The sequence below is a fragment of the Lepidochelys olivacea genome (genome assembly GCF_965140295.1).
Source record: "Lepidochelys olivacea isolate rLepOli2 genome assembly, chromosome: 5".
In the NCBI taxonomy this organism is placed as follows: domain Eukaryota; kingdom Metazoa; phylum Chordata; order Testudines; family Cheloniidae; genus Lepidochelys; species Lepidochelys olivacea.
Genome location: NC_140415.1, coordinates 41,631,258 through 41,649,296, shown reverse-complemented (window position 1 = coordinate 41,649,296; position 18,039 = coordinate 41,631,258). Strand labels below are relative to the sequence as shown.

The following is an 18,039-nucleotide window of genomic DNA, read 5'->3' as shown; positions in this document are numbered from 1 at the left end:
CAGACAAACAAGTTTGTTTACATTTGCAGGAGATAATGCTGCCGGCTTGTTTACAATGTCACCTGAAAATGAGAACAGGAGTTCACAGGGCATGGTTGTAATCCGTATCGCAAGATATTACGTGCCAGATGCACTAAAGATTCATATGTTCATATTCATGCTTCAACTACTATTCCAGAGGACATGCATCCATGCTGATGATAGGTTCTGCTCAATAACGATCCAAAGCTGATGATAGATTCTGCTCAATAACAATCTGATGCATGTTCATTTTCATCATCTGAGTCCGATGCCACCAGCAGAAGGTTGATTTTCTTTTTTGGTTTTTCAGGTTCTGTAGTTTCCGCATTGGAGTGTTGCTCTTTTAAGACTTCTGAAAGCATGCTCCACACCTCATCCCTCTCAGATTTTGGAAGGCACTTCAGAGTCTTAAATTTTAGGTCAAGTGCTGTAGCTATCTTTTTAGAAATTTCACATTGGTATCTTCTTTACATTTTGTCAAATTTGCCGTGAAAATGTCCTTAAAACAAACAATATGTGCTGGGTTCATCAACCAAGACTGCTATAACATAAAATAGATGGCAGAAAGTAGGTAAAACAACAGGAGACATACAATTCTCCTCCAAGGAATTAAGTCACAAATTTAATTAACACATTATTCTTTAACGAGCGTCATCAGTCCATTGGAACGATGGCCATAGCATGAAGAGGCATAAGAATCTTTAGCACATCTGGCATGTAAATATCTTGCAACGCCAGCTATAATGGTACCATACCTGTTCTCACTTTCAGATGACGTTGTAAATAAGAAGTGGGCAGCATTATCTGCCATAAATGTAAACATATTTGTTTCTCTTCGCAATTGGCTGAACAAGAAGTAGGACTGAGTGGACTTGTAGGCTCTAAAGTTTTGTTTTGTTTTTGAGTGCAGTTATGTAACAAAAGAAACTACATTTGTAAGTTGCACTTTCATGATAAAGAGATTGCACTACAGTACTTGTATGTGGTGAATTGAAAAATAGTATTTCTTTATAATTTTTACAGTGCAAATATTTGTAATAAAAAATAATATAAAGTGAGCACTGTACACTTGTATTCTGTGTTGTAATTGAAATCAATATATTTGAAAATGTAGAAAACATCCAAAATATGTAATACATTTCAATTGGTATTCTATTGTTTAACAGTGCGATTAAAACTGCGATTAATTTTTTTAATCGCAATTAATTTTTTTGAGTTAATCACGTGAGTTAACTGCAATTAATTGACAGTCCTAGTTTGTGTTTATCTCGCAGTCTAGAAATCATAATTTAGATTTTGTATGTCTCTGTGGAAATACGTATGTACAATTAATGCATGAGTGCACATGACAAATTTTATATAATTTGTAATGATTGTAGGGTGAATGAAAATCTGTTTTGTGTTTTCTTAAATTTTTTTTATTTCAATTGGATTTTGGATTTAAATCAGACTTTTTTAATTTACGTACAGATATAGTTTAAAAAAATATATCTGTTGAAAATTAATTTTTAATTGACAATCTATGTTAAAGCCTACATTTATTATAATATATTAAAATAATTTAGGCTAAATACAAGAAATACTATTAATCAGTACGTTTCCTGATAAAGTATTAAAGAAAGTCAAAGCTCTGAACTGGTGGAAGTCACTGGCTAAGCACCTGGAACCAGTTTTTGTTGAACTGCTAAACCAGCTTTTGACAGCAGTAGCCTCTTCTGTAACTGCAGAGAGAGTATTTTCTTCATTCCAGTTTATTTCAACTAGTTCAGTTCAATGACTACTTCATTCAAAGTTAAGAAACCTAGTGGGAGCTGGAAAAGCAGGAAAGCTTGTTTTCCTCTTCCAATCTATAAACAAAAAACAAGATGTAAGAGGATGATCTCTACTATTTAGTGATATTTCAGAACCCCATTCAGCAAGGCCCACAGGTTTACTCACAAACCAAAGGAAAGCAGAGAGACTGTCGCTAACCCCGAGTTCTTGAATCCAATGTCCAGGCTTCATTCACACAGGTACAGAGTGCCACACCTCAGTGATCAGGTGGAAGATAGCAGGCTAATGAATTGTCTGTCAGATAGACAGAGACCTCAGGTCCCAATATGATCTTTTATACACAGTATTACATATCACCTTTTATCAATACTCCTCATTCTTTAGCCCATTCACTCCTTTTCTATTTGGTAATATTTACTACCCTGTCTGATAATCCAGATTACACACTAAATTATATAACATGTTTTTCTAAATTTTTAACAATAACAAAACTATCAATTCTAGTTATCTGACAGAAACTTCCCTCATTTTCCCTAGACACACCAAAAACTCAATAACAGAATGTCCAGATGTTACGATTCATTGCCAGGAACCTTTGTTCACACTGTCCTATCTCAAAACATTATACAGAGGTCATAACCATACTCAGTTATGCAGGCATACAGAATCTTCATATATATTGCTCATATATTACTTATGCATCTATTTATGCACTAATTGCTAATCAGTTATCCGCTAAGTAAGGATTAGGCCTTTATCATGTAGTATGAGGTAAGCTTAACTAACTGATGCTTCATTTACTTATATACTTGTTCTAAAATCTTGAAGGAAATGGCGACCAGAAACAATCAGTTAAATTCACTAACTATAGCTAATACGTTCTTTGTTTAATAAATTTGTTCGTTTAAGGGTATGTCTAAACTGAAATTTAAAACCCCTAACTGGCTCGTGCCAGCTGACTAAGGCTCACAGGGTTTGGGGTAAAGGGCTGTTTCATTACATTTGGGTTCAGGCTGGAGCTTGAGCTCTGAAACCCTGCCCCCTCGCTCCAGCGCAGAGCCCAGCTCCAGCCCACGCCTGAATGGCTACACTGATTACTGAACGGCCCTTTACCTTAAGCCCCATGAGCCCAATGAGCACAGGCCAGCTGCAGGTTTTTAATTGCAGTGTAGACGTATCCTTAAAGGGAAAAGATATTATGATAAACTTTTTTTCCCCTATGTATCCAGCACATTTAAGGTGGTTTTATTTCATTAAAAATGCTGCTTTGGTAAATTCTTAGTTGAATTTTATTATCTATCCAACTAGAGCTTGACAAAAATCATTAGTGAACAAATCTGGTAAATAAGACATGCATCATTCACCATTTTCTAAAATAAAAAAGTAAAAATTAAGACTCTAAATGTAAGTTAAGCTATATAATTGCTTGAATAAAAATATATAGATATAGTGTGTCCTCCTGGATAGCAAAGAGAAGCCCCAAATTTAGTTTAAAGGCTATATGTAGTTGTAATCAACACATTTTAATGGTAGACTGATTTTCATTTGTTGCCATTCTTTAAGAAAAGAACTAAAAAAATAAAATGCAAAACATCATTAAAATAGATGATTCCAGTAATTCAGAGTGGATTTATTTAAAAGTACTTGGCACTAATTGTTTTAACATAGACTATCAGGATTACTGTGATAGGATACACTATAGAAAAGTGACTTTGGAGATGATGTAACACTATTGTATTCTGTTCCCCTTTACATTATGGCTCAATGCTTTTGGTTACCAAAATAAGTAAAAAGTGTGCAAGGAGGTGCATGTTATGGGAGCAGCTGATGCCCCTTCTGATAGCGTGGTGGCCTGTGTGCAAGCACCAGATACGATTGTCATTCACCTCGGGGGAAATGATTTAGGAATGTGTAAAGGGTTGGACTTAATGTTCAGAACTCAGAGGGACTTGGGCCAGATCCTGGAACTTTTCCCAGGAGTAAAAACTATTTGGTTGGATATGTTGTGACACAGCATGTGGCAGGAAGCTGCGAAGCCTACATGGGTTGTCATGAGTAGGAGGTCTGAGAAGAGGGAGGTGGCCAAAATCATAGATGGCATAAGGAAGTTGGTGATTTCTCATCCTTACATAGCATATCGGGCAAGAGTTATTCAGGGCGAATGGGGTTGACCTGCAGACTTAGATGCTGATGTGTTTTTGGCTGGTATTGAAGAAGGCATCAGTAGATTTCTGGGGACCCGGCTAGATATGGGGGAAGGTAGCCAAGCTAATTGCTGGTGCCTCCTTGTGGCAGATGTCCAGTGCAGATACTCCATAGGGAATGGATACAGTGATCAGATGAAATAGATTGAGAAAAGATTTAAAGGAGGTATTCTTTAAAGGAGTGGAAACGGGTGTTTAGGGGCTGGTACGACAGGGAGTCAGCCCCCCTTATTTGGGGAGGGGGTGAGAGGTCCCAGCAGTGGGATTGGTGGGGACCAGGATAGGTAAGAGGGAGCGCTGTCTCCGGGTGTATGTAAATAATTAGAGAATTATCTGCACTGTAAACTTTTATCTGCCAGGTACTCCCAGACATTTAGGAATAAAGTTGCAGCCTTATTAAAACACATCCAGTATCTCCTGTCCTTCTGGCATAGCTGGACAATAGACCAGATATTAGGTTTTCTAATAGAATTCTCTAATGAATAAATCACTGCAGAATGCGTATGTACTTTAACACGGTGTCAAGTCAAATAAAAAGAATAAAAAGAAACTAAGTTCTAATTAGTAACACCCAAAATTAATGGAAGTTTGTTTGTTTTCAGGTGGAAATAAGGATAATATCAGGGCAGGATGCAAGAAGTGTGGCTATCGTAAGTATGAAGGCAATATAAAGATGCCCAGAGTGCAGTTTCTCTCAAACTTTTGAAAGCTGAGTCATCTCTTCGGGAAAATGAAACAGTCCTCGCACACACCACACAAACACACCACCTCTGCAGTTCGTTGTTAAAAGCCTGCCTATCATAATTTATACTTTTTTTTTTTTTTTGTCGGCTCCCTATCCCCACATGTGTAGCTCTTCATAATAAGTTGGGCCCTACCAATTTCACGGCCATGAAAAATGTGTCATGGACCGTGAAATAAGCCCTTCCCTGTGAAATCTGATCTCCCCTGTGCTGCTGGGAGCGCCCCGGCCGGGGGCTTCTAGCTGCAAATCCCTGCTGGGGAGGGGCAGGAGTTCCTCTTCACCTACAGGGCTGCTCAGGGGTGGGAGGGACAGACCCACCTCTGGGTACCTTTCGGGTTGGGACCTCCAGGGTTACAACACAGTGAAATTTCAGATGTAAACATCTGAAAACATGAAACTGACTAAATTTAAAACCCTCTGACTGTGAACTTGATCAAAACGAACCTGAATATGGTAGGGCACTAATAATAAGATATTACTACTTTCCTACATGCTTCAATGAGAAGTGAAATGGCTAACAAATTTGACATTTTAAAGTATCCTCATTGGTATCTGAGTTTGCACCCATGTTCATAGAATATCAGGGTTGGAAGGGACCTCAGGAGGTCATCTAGTCCAACCCCCTGCTCAGAGCAGGACCAATCCCTAATTTTTGCCCCAGATCCCTAAATGGTTCCCTCCAGGATTGAGCTCACAATCCTGGGTTTAAGCAGGCCAATGCTCAAACCACTAAGCTATCCCTCCACCTGCTCATTTTGATGAATGAGCAGTTTACATCTCAGAACTGTTGTATCAGGCTCTCTGCAAGTTCAAACAAGAATTTTTGCATTGGTTACAATCATTTCACGTTTTGAATGTTTTCTTCACTATACCAGATACACTCTTTCTTTTTTTTTTTTTTTTTTATTGAAAGCCGAGACGCTAAAGAACAATTCAGTGGCTCTTCCTCCCCTCCTTCCTGCCCAAGAAAGCTGTTCCTTTGCATGCCCCACTCTTTGGAGGACACTACCATAAGACACTACCTTGCAAGTGCTGTAGCTGTTCTTTATCGTTTCCATTGTATGTTGTGTTGCATGGGGAGCTCAGTGATTATTCTCTTAAATCTTAGCACAGAATTACACTATAAACCAGATAATTTTTTTAAAGATAGTTTTTAATACTAAATCCTCATATTACATGTTTGATACTATTTAAGTAATTAATTATTCCCTTAATTATTAATGAACATTTTGTTGACAAACCTTTCAAACCATTTTTTAATTGATTTAGAAAAAGGTTACGTGGTGAGAGAGGTGGTAGACTTTCTTCCAGCAAGTTTTGACACTGCGTTCCTTTACTTGTCAACGCCTCTCGAGGCAATTAGATGTTAGTACAGAATTAATTGTTTGATAAGTGCAGTGTTGTAAACTTTCTGGATATGAAAGAAATTAGGAAAGCCAGGTAACCTATTCTGTTTTAATGTTCCCTACTGCTTTGGCTTCAGAAGATTATCTTTGATGGGAAGAAGCTGTGTTTGTAGCAGTAACTAGCCTGGTTCCTGTGGAGACTTCCAGCAGGGTTTCCCTTTTGTATGGGGCTAAATTATGTTTTCAGCTGACAGCTTTACAAGTTATCATAGGTTTGGAGCTCCCTTTTTTCACATTTTTCCCCAGGTCCATTATTTCAGATGGGTTAGGAGTTTCTGTTGTCTGGATACAAATTTAGGATTTTTGGCCCCGCATTTTTTAAAAATACACATTGCTACAGATAACTGCTGCTGCAAAGCGTTCTTTAATGAATAGCATTTCTAATATTGACTGTATTAAAAAGGAATTAGTCTATTTATTATCTCTAAGCTAGAAATGTTTATCGCTTATTACAGTAATTGGGAGAAGGTCATAAGACAATTCATTTCACCATTATCCTGGAATTTTGATTTTGAGCTGATCATAGAAAGAATATATTGAGATTTATTTATTTTTAAATGGCAAGCTGTCGCTTCCACCTCACATCTGTCTTTCTGGTTCAATCCCCATGTTTCAGTATAAGTTCAGTGTAAGCTAGCTTCAAATTCCTTTTTTCTAATGTGTCTGTAAAGCACTAGAAACTCAGACACGCACATATGTTTTAGAAAATAAAGAATGACATAGTATACGTACACATTTTTAGTTGATAACCTTTGGTTACTGCAGATATAATTTGTCACTGGAAGGGAGTAGACTCTCACATGTCACTCTTTTTAAAAAAATAATTTAATTTGGAAAACATTTCACCTTCCTTCAAATCAGTTCTTCAGGGAAGGGTATGCGACACATTCACAAAAAATGAAGAAGACTATGCAAAAGCTTTGCGGGAAGTGGTTCTAAAAATAAATTGATAATTGATGGGAATGGCACCAGATGCTAATTGGAACTCTCTCTCCCTAAAACAAAAACATTTCTGCTCTGTACACAGCCCCAAACTTTGCAATAGTTTTTCAAAGTGATATTCCTTTATTTTTCCACTGACAAACCAAATTAAAGTCCACCCCTTTTATGAAATCTGTGTAATACTAAAATGCATATTTCTCAGCACAAAGCAGTAACTCTTTAACATTATTTTATAATTTGAAGTATTTCTGCTTGTGGCTTACTCTTTTGATTTTTATTCAGCTGGTCATCTGACATTTGAATGCAGAAACTTTCTCCGGGTGGACCCCAAAAGAGACATTGTTTTAGACGTCAGCAGTACAAGCAGTGAAGACAGCGAGGAAGAAGAGCTGGGGAAACTGCAGGCCTTACCAGAGAAAAAGAGTAAGTTTTTTAAATAACAGAGCATAATCCTAAATTGGGAAACTATCTCATTTAAACTCTGGTAGCTGTCATTTAACTCCTTTAGAGTTCCCTTTTTACTCTATCTTATCCAGTGACCTAAAAAAATTGCTTTTATGGGATGGCTCCAGGCTAAAGAGATTTGAGAGCCCCCCTGACACCTTGTGGAAAAATTAGAAAAGCTTCGACTTAAAAACATTTGACCAAGATATTCAAGCATGGGTGTCTACATTTAGGTTCTTAAATCCAAAAGATTGTGAGTTTGGGAATGTGCAAATGCGGGGAAAGTAATATACATTATTTCATTGATGTTATCCTTTGTTTATTGCATAAAACTGAAATGATTCTCTTTTTCTCTCTCCTTCCCCCAAGTAAATGATGCCTCTTTAAATGCTTTTCTTTGTTCAGTCTGTTTCTTCTCTTGAATTCGTAAGCATTATTTTGTTTGAATGCAACTAATAGTTTTGATTTGACAGTTAACATTTGGAGGGATAATTGCTCGCTCTCTGTCTTGGGGAAATGAGGCTCAGCCTCTATAGAGGAAGCAAAAACAGGTGGGGTTAGTTAGTCCACAGGTACGCAAGTTCATCAGAAGATGATGCAGGAGGGCTAAGGTTTCAACCTACAAAAAGGTCCCAGATGGTGGATGGGGTCTGTTGTAGCATACTATGAGCCCCCAATTTAGGAATGCTGGGGCATGATATTCTGCTGTTACTTTGCAATTAGTCTTTGTTATTCTCGGATCATGTATTTTAGATACACCAACCCTGATGCACTTTTCTTAATATTTTTTACTCATTTGCATTATTATTGCTCTCTCATTCTAGACCCTGCCTCCACTTCCTAATCAAAACCCTATCTGTGTGCATGTCTACACTGCAATCACGGTGCTGCAGGTGTAGACATACGCAAGCTCTCTTTAATCTAGCTAGTGTGAGTACTAGTACGGTGAAGCCACAGCAGCACAGGTGTCAGCATGGGATGTGCAAGCACACCTGGGACTCTGGGTACGAACTGGGAGCACTAGCCCATGCTGAAATCCTTGCTGCTGTGACTTCACTGCTATTGGTATTCACTCTAGCAAGATTAAAGCTAGCTTGGGTGTCTCTGCATGTGCTACAGTCACCTCTAACGGCAGTGTAAACATACTCTGTGAGGTGGTTATTTTGATGACATTAGGAAGGCGAGGTAGAGAGATGTGTTCCAACATAGCCTTCTGTATTGCTAGAACACTTCAAAAGAAAAGCTTGGACCTCTTTTGGTAAAATTAGTTGCTGAATTTGCTTTCCCAAAAAGCCTTTCTTTTGAACTTGTGGATAGGAACAAAGTTGTTCAGAAAAACTGTGTACTTGTGGACCTAGGGATTTCTGAAACCATGGCTCTGAATGGCCACTCATTTAGGAAAAAAGGGTAAATGTAGCCCTGGAGAGAAACAGTTAGTTGTACGTAGATATTTAGAGGATAGTGTGTTATCCCTATCTAGTATAGATGTTCTTCCTTAAGTTGTAGGTGCTCTATACAGCATTTTTGAAAACTCATCTAGGTTTTTTGGAAATGTTTTCTCTCCTGTTTTTTTAAACGTCTCCCACTTCAGGCTGCTTGTTCCACTAAACGTCAAAAGTCATTTTGACATAAAAGAATGATGGTCACACATGATTTTAATTGGATGGACAAATTCAGCACTAAAAGGTAGATGTTTCCTGGGAAAAATCTAATTCAAAGACTGAAGGAAGTATTATAATCAGATATTATACATCCTTACATCTGGTGTCATGGTTTTAATCTTATGGAATTACTTAAAATAAACACTGGCAATCTTAATATTATGAATTTTGAATTTATAGGTTTTATATATCTTTGTTACTAATATCTCATAAAACTAGATGTGTATTTTCTCCATTTATACAATTTTGTTGTTGCTTGTTTGGAAACTCAACTATCACCTGTTTTAGTGATGATATCTTCATGGTTATGGAATGATGTCATGTCCTCAATCCCATCTCCCCTACCCCAGTATCAGTCTTCAGATGAGTGATCCAAGTAAACTCTCAGCAGGGCTTCCCCTCCTGGGAGTGCATGGGTTGAATTCCTAGGATAAAGTCTTACTGCTTGAAGGATACCTTTCTATGGCATCCATGGTGATCTGTGGGCAGTTTAAGAAGCACTAGCTTAAAGTATCCTTAAAAGGATGCCTTCCTTTGTGGAAAGTTTTGTTTTGTTTTGTTTTTAAATAGGTTGTGTGATAGTCAGGTGTGGGGTACATACATCCTAAGACATGAAGGGTTTAACAGACTGCTCTGGGTCTGTGAAAATAAAGCAGCCCTGCAACCACTGCCCAAGATGTCACTTCACTCAAGGTTAAATTAACTTAAGAAGCAAATGAAATGTGAGAAGGAGGCAGGTTAAGTTAGGATTGTCCAGACAGAGGAACAAAATCTCTGCCTGAAGTCTGGCAACTAGGCCCAACGTCAGAGAGGACACTTGATTCCAGGTAGAGAACAAATGAGAGAAGAAGCCAAGAACTATCTCCAATTCAACAGGTTAATCATTAATATTTGGAGGATTTTCTTGTCATGCTTTATTAGGAGGAGAACCTCACCAGACAGACATTTGAATTGTTTTATTTAAGTAAAACCACAACGTTATGTATTCTGGATTTTTTTCTTCAACAGCAAATGTATATTTTAACAAAACAAGCATATGAATTTTTGAATTTAGTTAAACATTCAAGTTTTTTAAAATCAGATTTGTTTTTGTTAACTATTTTAGTTAAAAAATTTTTTGAATATTTAAATATTTTGAATATTTTTAAAAAACCACAAAAATTAAATCGACTATGTCAGCCAGGTCAACATGAGAAACTTAAAATATTGACTTCTGCAGCTAACTCGGTCGTCTTCACCTTCATTTTCCTATTTGTTCATAATCTGGAAAAGAAAAACCAAGCTTTCCTGCTTTTTCAGGTCCCAAACGATTTCTCAATTTGGAATGAATTAATCCAAAGGAAGAAAATACTCTTTCTTCACCAGCAGAAGAAGCTACTGCTGTTAAAAGTGAGATTATCACTTTAACAGTCTCTGAATCCAAGTGCTGAAGTGACTTCCACCAGTTCACTGGTGTGACTTTCTTTAAAACATCATCAGCAAACATATTTCTTGAATGGTTCACCCTGAGCTCTGAAGTTTATTATAGTTGGCATTATGAAGGGATGATTGCTGGATGTCCATGTCATAGCCAACTCCTCTTCTTCAACAGTTCAGGTTTGACCCTGGTATCAAGTATTGAGAATATTTGCAAGAAAATGAGCTGGAGATAGTGCTTGTCCCATTCGTTTTTTTTAATGCTTGTAATTTAACTCTGTCATTGCATATTTCTCTTTTTAAGATCTCACTCAGTTCCTTCCAAATTTCAACAGCGTCAGCAATAAAACAGCTATTTCCCTGCATTTTGTTCAAGACTACAGAAATAGGCTTCAGGGTACTCAGCATGTGTTCAGCATTTCTCTTAAGCCCAATGTTGAGAACTTTGGCTGTGACAGTGCCATCTATTTTTTCACGATTTTGTTTACAAACTGTCATCAGATTAGGCCAGATCTTGATATAGTGCTCAAAACAGTCCAATACTGAGTTCCATCGCACGTCTTGTGGGAGAGTTAGCTTGGTTCCTCCCACTTTTTTCAGAGCAGCTGCTGCAACGTGGTTGTTACGGAAGTATTTTGCAATTTTAACATTAGTCTTTTTATTTCTGGAAGACTGAAGTCTTTGGCTAGGAGGTACATCAAATGAGTACTGCAACCGTATGTTGTTAGCTTGGGACTCTCTTCTAAATAATTTCTTCTCATCTTCGATACATTTGCAGCATTGTCTGTGGCCACACTGCATACTAGACATTTGAATTTTTTTCACTGTTTTTGTTATAGCTCTTACTGCTACTTCTTGCAAGTATTTTCCTGTGTGCGCATTTCCTGATGTGTCAATTGTTTCTGCAAGGAAGACATTCCCTTATTCTGTTGTCACACAAGCACATACAACAGGATCATTGTGGACATTGCTCCACTCATCAAGACTCAGGTTAACAATTTTACCCTCTAGACCTTTTGCAAACTGCTCAATTTCTCTTTCATACACTTTATCCAGCAGTTTGCCTGTGACATCTGCTCTGTTGGGTGGACTGTATCCTGGTCTTAATGACTGAACCATGTTAATGAAGTATGGGTTCTCAATCATACAGAAAGGAGAGTTTGTTGCATAAACAAACCAGGCAATCTTTTCATCAATTACCTCTTTTTGTAATCTGCTGGTTCTTCTTACAAATTCATCTATGGTTGCTTCTGGATGATGGAGATTTTTTTTTTTCTTTTTGCTACAGGTAGTATACTGTGGCTATGTGACATACGTGATGTAACTGAAACACGATCGTTGGCAGATAACTCTGAAACTGTAGAAAATGACGGTGATCTTGAAGGTGGATAGTCTTCAGAATCCTGTATGTTGAGGATGGATTCTCCTAAACAAAATAAGTCAATGCAGTTATTTAATTATTATTACAACACTGAAGATCCTGTATGTTCAGAATGTTCCTTTCATCATCTTCAGCGCAGCTTCCTCCTGAGAAGGAACACTTCTCATGATGTTGTTTCATTCGGGCAACCAGGCCTTACATTTCTTCATTGCACTGTTTGCATTTTGCACGCATGCCTGCGTTACCCACAAGTAGAGGAACTTCATTCAAATATTCCCAAACTGGGTCTCTTTTACGGCCTGCTGCCATTATAGGTTTTCCTTTCTAGTGAGAGAATGGTATGGTAGATCTCAAATCAATGAAGACTACACTCAGAAAGACCTCAAGACTTCTGGAATATGCTGCTCAAACAGTTTCACTTGTTTCTACTGCCTGTCCTTCCCTTCTCACATTTATCTCCAGACTTCTTCTCCTTGTCCAGATCTATTCCACCCCAACAATCTTCTATTCATTTAACTTTTTGAAACTTTGCACTTTTAGAGAGAGGTAAGGGATTGACTCTGTGTACACAAATTTGCAGAGGGACAATAGGGTTGAGGTCTGTTTCTCACCTTTATATATTTATTTATTTTAAAACATTTTTGCTGTTAACAAGCATGTTATCTCTGGAGACACAAATCCAGTTTGAGAACTGCAAAACTAAGCATCTCTGACAGTATCTTCTAAACTGAGCACTGAGTCCCATTGGGTTGAATGAAAGATTAACCTAAATAATCTATACAGAAGACCCTGGAACCCCATAAGATTAGGTCCCTAATCCATGATTTATTGGAACTCATTTACAAAACTTTTCTTAAACATTATATGAATATATTGTCTCATACTATAGAATTAGAATTTATAATCCCTATTCCATGATGAGATATCTTTAAGCTATAATGTATCTTAATTAAAATGATCTTTAGATAGGCTTTTTCCTCAAAAAGCATTTTATCAAAAAAATCGAATGTAAATTAAAAAAAAATCTGATTTAAAAAAAAACATATTGATTTTTATCCTTCCAAGGGGAGTAGGTTTCTATTTGATTATTTTCCATTACTTTGACAAACAGAGGTGATTGTATATCCTTCCTTGAAGTAAAGAATGGCCCAGTTTACAGACTCCTTTAGGAGTTTTCTCCTGATCTGTGGGACTAGATACAACCTGGTTGGAGGGAATCAGGGTTTGTTATGGGTGTTTGTTCCTTTTTGGAAGGACGCAGATCAGTACAGTACTCTTGTTTTAAGGTTCTTCCGTTGTGGTGTTCCATTGTTTGGGGACTGATGTGGTCTATGGCCACATTATCTGTCCTACCTTCTTCATAGGCCACGTCGTTCTCTTATGAGTTTGCATAATTCTTCCACAAGGAAATTTTAAAGGTATTAACAGCAGTTGTCACCGGCTGCCATTTTTTCTCAGTAATGACACTTTTCCTTTATCTAGTGTGTTCCATTTGAATATCTCAAAGTGCTTGATGGAGAAACTCAGGCACAGAGAGAGAAGTAATTTGCCCACGGTCACCGGCAGTGCTGGGAATTGAACCTAGGTCATCTAGGTCACAGTCTAGTGCTCTATCTGTCACTGTATCCCTTTCTGCCATGTGTTGTTTCCCACACACACTTTAACATAATTTAGTACTAATGAAATATACTAACTGAACTGCCTTAATCAAAGTTTGCTTTTTTGTTTAGTTTTTTAAACCAGTGGTTCTGAAACTTTTGTACTGGTGACCCCTTTCACATACCAAGCCTCTGAGTGCAACCCACCTTATAAATTAAAAACACTTTTTAATATATTTAACACCATTATAAATGCTGGATGCAAAGCGGGGTTTGGGGTAGAGGCTGACAGCTCGTGACCCCCCATGAAATAACCTTGCAACCCCTTGAGGGGTTCCAACTGCCAGTTTGAGAACCCCTGTTTTAAACTAAACAGAACAGGGAAAGTGAGCGAAGCTACAGTGGAGGTTTACCCACAAGTGTTTTCAGTCGCTACCTTGACAAGCTACCTGACTAGAACAACAAACATTTGATTCTCCATGCCTGTTCAGACCTTTGTACCTCTGGTGAGATTGCCAACAAATGTGGTAGTATTTTTTGTGACATGTGCCTTATACAGTATCCAGGTTTATCAGTACCAAGTTAGGTTGCTGTAATATGCTGATGAGCCACAATAAAGTGACATGCATGTCCATCATCCCACAGCTGCCATGGATAAATCCTACTTCGGTGTAAACAATTGCCGTTTGTGAGAGTGTCCATATACAGTCTAGACTACACACAAAAATAGTAAATGAGATGGGGGATATGAAAGTTATTCAGATAAACAAGAGGGGGTGTCTGTTGTATTCGATACATGTGGGAAATAGGACCTCCTTTCAGGTCTTTGAGTTTCAGATAAACGAAGCTTGACTGTTACTAAAGAGTTAAAAAGGACATTAGCATACAAACCTCCTGAAGGGGATGTAAACACAGATATACTGTTGTGGAGGAAGAGATGCAAGGAGCAGCTTCTTGTGAATGTAGCAGTTTTTACCATGTTTCACATATCTAATTTTGTTCTCGGTACTTAGATGCAGGTCCTTTACAATGTGAGTTGTGTAACCAAAGTGCGGATGCTCTGCAAAATATTTGAAATGAGTCTGAAAAATAGCACTTGGTTACAAAATGTTTTGGTCTTGAAACAAACATTAGCAATAAAAAAAAGTACTGATTTCAGTGAGTTTTTTAATTAATTTTGAAGTTAAAAAGGAAAAATATTTTGTATAAAATGCAATTTTTATATCCACAGATACAAGTCAGGAGGAGGAGGAAAAGAAAAATCTAAAAAGAACAAGCAAAGAAAAATCCAAATCAAAGAAATTAAGGAAAAGGTAACTTACAAATACCTAATTAAGCCTAAAACAGAATTTTCTTTATATTTTAAATCCAAAATATACTTTCCAAATTGTTACATCCCATGCATGTTAACCTTTTATTTTTGCTTCTACAAAAGCACATATACTAAATTTGAATGTCTGATACAGAATTTTTACTCTATAAAACTAAACATACTACTAATCTTTTGCATACAAATGAGGAACGTGGCTAAAAAACGATAGACATTGCAATTAAAAATGCTAAAAGAAGACTCTTGTTTACTCTAAACAACAATATAAAACTATTTAGAATGAGAATTTAAATTAATAATTTATTTGCTTGATATTCTAGCAATCACCATACTAAGACTCTGTTCCTACAAAGATTTATGCATGAGCTTAACTTTATGCACTGTGAGTACCCCCATTGAAGTCAGTTGGGGCATTAAGGTGTAGCTATGTTAATTCTGCACATTAACTGTCCTTCTGGAACCTGGTAGTGTGCACTAGAAGTTCCCTGGTGCACTTTGACTATTACTACGAAGAAGCCAAATCCTGCGTACCTTACTCTCACAAGTAGTAACAATGAAGTTTATGGAGCTGTTCTCAAGTAAGTTAAAGAGGATTCCCCCCCCCCCTTAAATTGTTAGATTTTTGTACTTAAAACCAAGTTACTACATAAATATTCTAAATGTCACACCAGATTTATCTCTTATTAAACAGACCATTCAGTTTAATCAAAATGGGTATATCTTTTGCATCTGGTAACGTCTGCTCTCTGAATTGGCAGGGATTGTGGGAAGGGGAATGGTAGTACAGCCATTTGTTTGAAGGTATTATTAAGTTAGATTCTATTACTGTAGGTTTTCTCGTCAAGCTTTCATCTCCTTATGTGCCTTGTTTTCATGCTTTCAATCCATTTTCTTTAGACCTAAACATATAAGATCATTTGCCTATCAATAAAGTTTCAACCTTGAAATGTCTCCATTCCATAGTTTGGAAAATGCTATAGGCAGAGCAAAGAAATAAAAATAATATTTAAACCACTAAGGTACAATTAGTGATTAATTTACAAGCAGGAGTCACTAACTCTTTCCAAATGTAACCCGCATGTTTGTGAACACTGTTAATTAAGGAGTACCACAAATCTTGCTTTCCTGGTGAGGCAGCCTCATCAGAGAGGCCAAGGTTTGGATGAGCATGGATATGGTTGGCTTACCCATTACAGGCTGGTGTGGACAACCTCTATACCTACAGCATGAATTCATGTGTTTATACAGTCTCCAGCATTAAATTCAGTGTAGAAAGAAAAATAAAGTGAATATATACATACCCTGGTTGGTATTGTAATCTGTATTAATTTTGGGGTTTTTTAACAGATCATCTTCATCAAGTGTCACTGAAGAAGAAGATCCAAAACCAAAAAAACAGAAATGCCACAAAAAAGAAAGGAAAAAGGAGAAAAAGAGTAAATCTAAGAAAGGAAAACATCACAAAAAAGAAAAAAAGAAGAGGAAAAAAAGAAAAACGTTCATCATCTGATAGTTCAGACTCTTCTAGTAGCGACTGAGGAGTTAGTGCATTCAGCTTTCATTAACCTGAAAGATTAGGATTGCTTACCTTTCAAATCTATCCTATATGTGCTTTACAATACTGTCAGGTTAAAAAAATTATATATATATTTTAAAAGTACATTTATTTACAAATATCCACAACTTAGGTTATTAAACCGAAAGATTTGCGGGGTGGCAGGGGGAAATCTACATGTTGTTGGTTTTTGCCATTAATGGTGTTTCACTATTTCCATTCTATGCAAGTTGGACCAAGAAAATAGACTAGTTGTTTAAACTTTTGTGGTTAGTTCATTTCTAGTCAGTTTTTGATTGCTAGCTCCCATGCATGACCAGAATATTCAGATTGCTAACATGTGCAGGGAAAGATTTGAACTAATTAAAATGTACTTTCCACTGGAATTTTTAACAAAATTTGTTGAAACATTTTTATTAATTTTAAGTTTTCTAAAACCTTGATTTTTATTAAAATAAAAACCTACATGTTTGGCATAATTCCATATCGGCCACCACTTAAAAGCAATAAATAGAGACACTGGTGAATAAAAATAAGGACATTGAGCTAGAAGAGAGGGTTTTTTTGAAGGGACAGAGTGGGGGAAGAAATAGTAAATATTTGCTACAAATAAGAACAGTCTCTTAAAACTGATCTGGTAATGTACTTTGAAACACATGGCGATTGTTTTCCATCATACTCAGAAAGTGGCCCTATCTATACATGGACAAACATAACACCTATCATTCTTTAGTTTCCTTTTCTTCTTTGTAAAATAGATAGATGTAATGCTGTGTCTACACTATGAGCTATAGGAGTGATTCCCCTGCTCATGTACACATACATTAGCTCTCATGGAACTAGCGCATGTATAAATAGCAGTAGAGCCGTGGTACCATGGCAGCAGCAAAGGCACTGCTGAGCTCGACTGAGTACGTACCCACTAGTTTCAGGCGGATGTGTATAAGGCATATACCGTTATCCGTATTAAGTGACAATCCAGCAATGTTTTCTACAGTAATGTCCCAGTGCTGTGTCAATTTATTGTGTTAAGATTACCTACTCACCTCTTTTAAAAGGGGTAAGGGGAATCAAAGACTGGCGCTTTGGATACTCTTGATTATTTCAACTCCCATTCACCATTATCTTTAACAGTAAATGGCTTTATAAAACCAAAAATATTTTCTTCTATTATGTAACACAGCATGTGCCCTGTTGTCTAAGGACCAGCTCCTGCTCCACTGAAGTCCGTGGCAAAATTCCCCAATGGCTATAATAGCTGGATGATCAGGAACCTAAACAGTAATATTTCTTGTTTCAAATTACCTCAAGCCCATTGCAGGTATAGAGAGTCAGTGTGTCAGGAATTATTCCATTTATACTGGTGTAAAATCAGTATAAGTGAGTAGAATTAGGGCCATAGTCTGTACCTTACTGCTGTACCTCCTTAACAAGACATAGGGCTTATCTATCCAGTATGGCAAAGCGTGCCACAGGGGTGTGATTTGTAAAGCGCACTAATGTGCAATGCTCTAACTGCCCCATGGAAATCCTTCTGCCATGTTCTAAAAGGTACCTAGTTTG

The 18,039-nt window shown here is 37.2% G+C and overlaps 1 protein-coding gene across 1 annotated transcript in view; it reads left to right on the top strand.

Annotated features, from left to right (window-relative positions):
• Window positions 1-16,862, top strand: part of SREK1IP1 (SREK1 interacting protein 1) — a 31,311-nt gene extending 14,449 nt beyond the window's left edge. The window contains 5 exon segments of the mRNA XM_084628361.1: window positions 4,601-4,648; window positions 7,374-7,514; window positions 14,823-14,904; window positions 16,269-16,404; window positions 16,406-16,862. Coding sequence (XP_084484487.1) covers window positions 4,601-4,648; window positions 7,374-7,514; window positions 14,823-14,904; window positions 16,269-16,404; window positions 16,406-16,459 — 461 coding nt within the window. The 3' untranslated portion in view covers window positions 16,460-16,862.
• The last annotated feature ends 1,177 nt before the right edge of the window (window positions 16,863-18,039 follow it).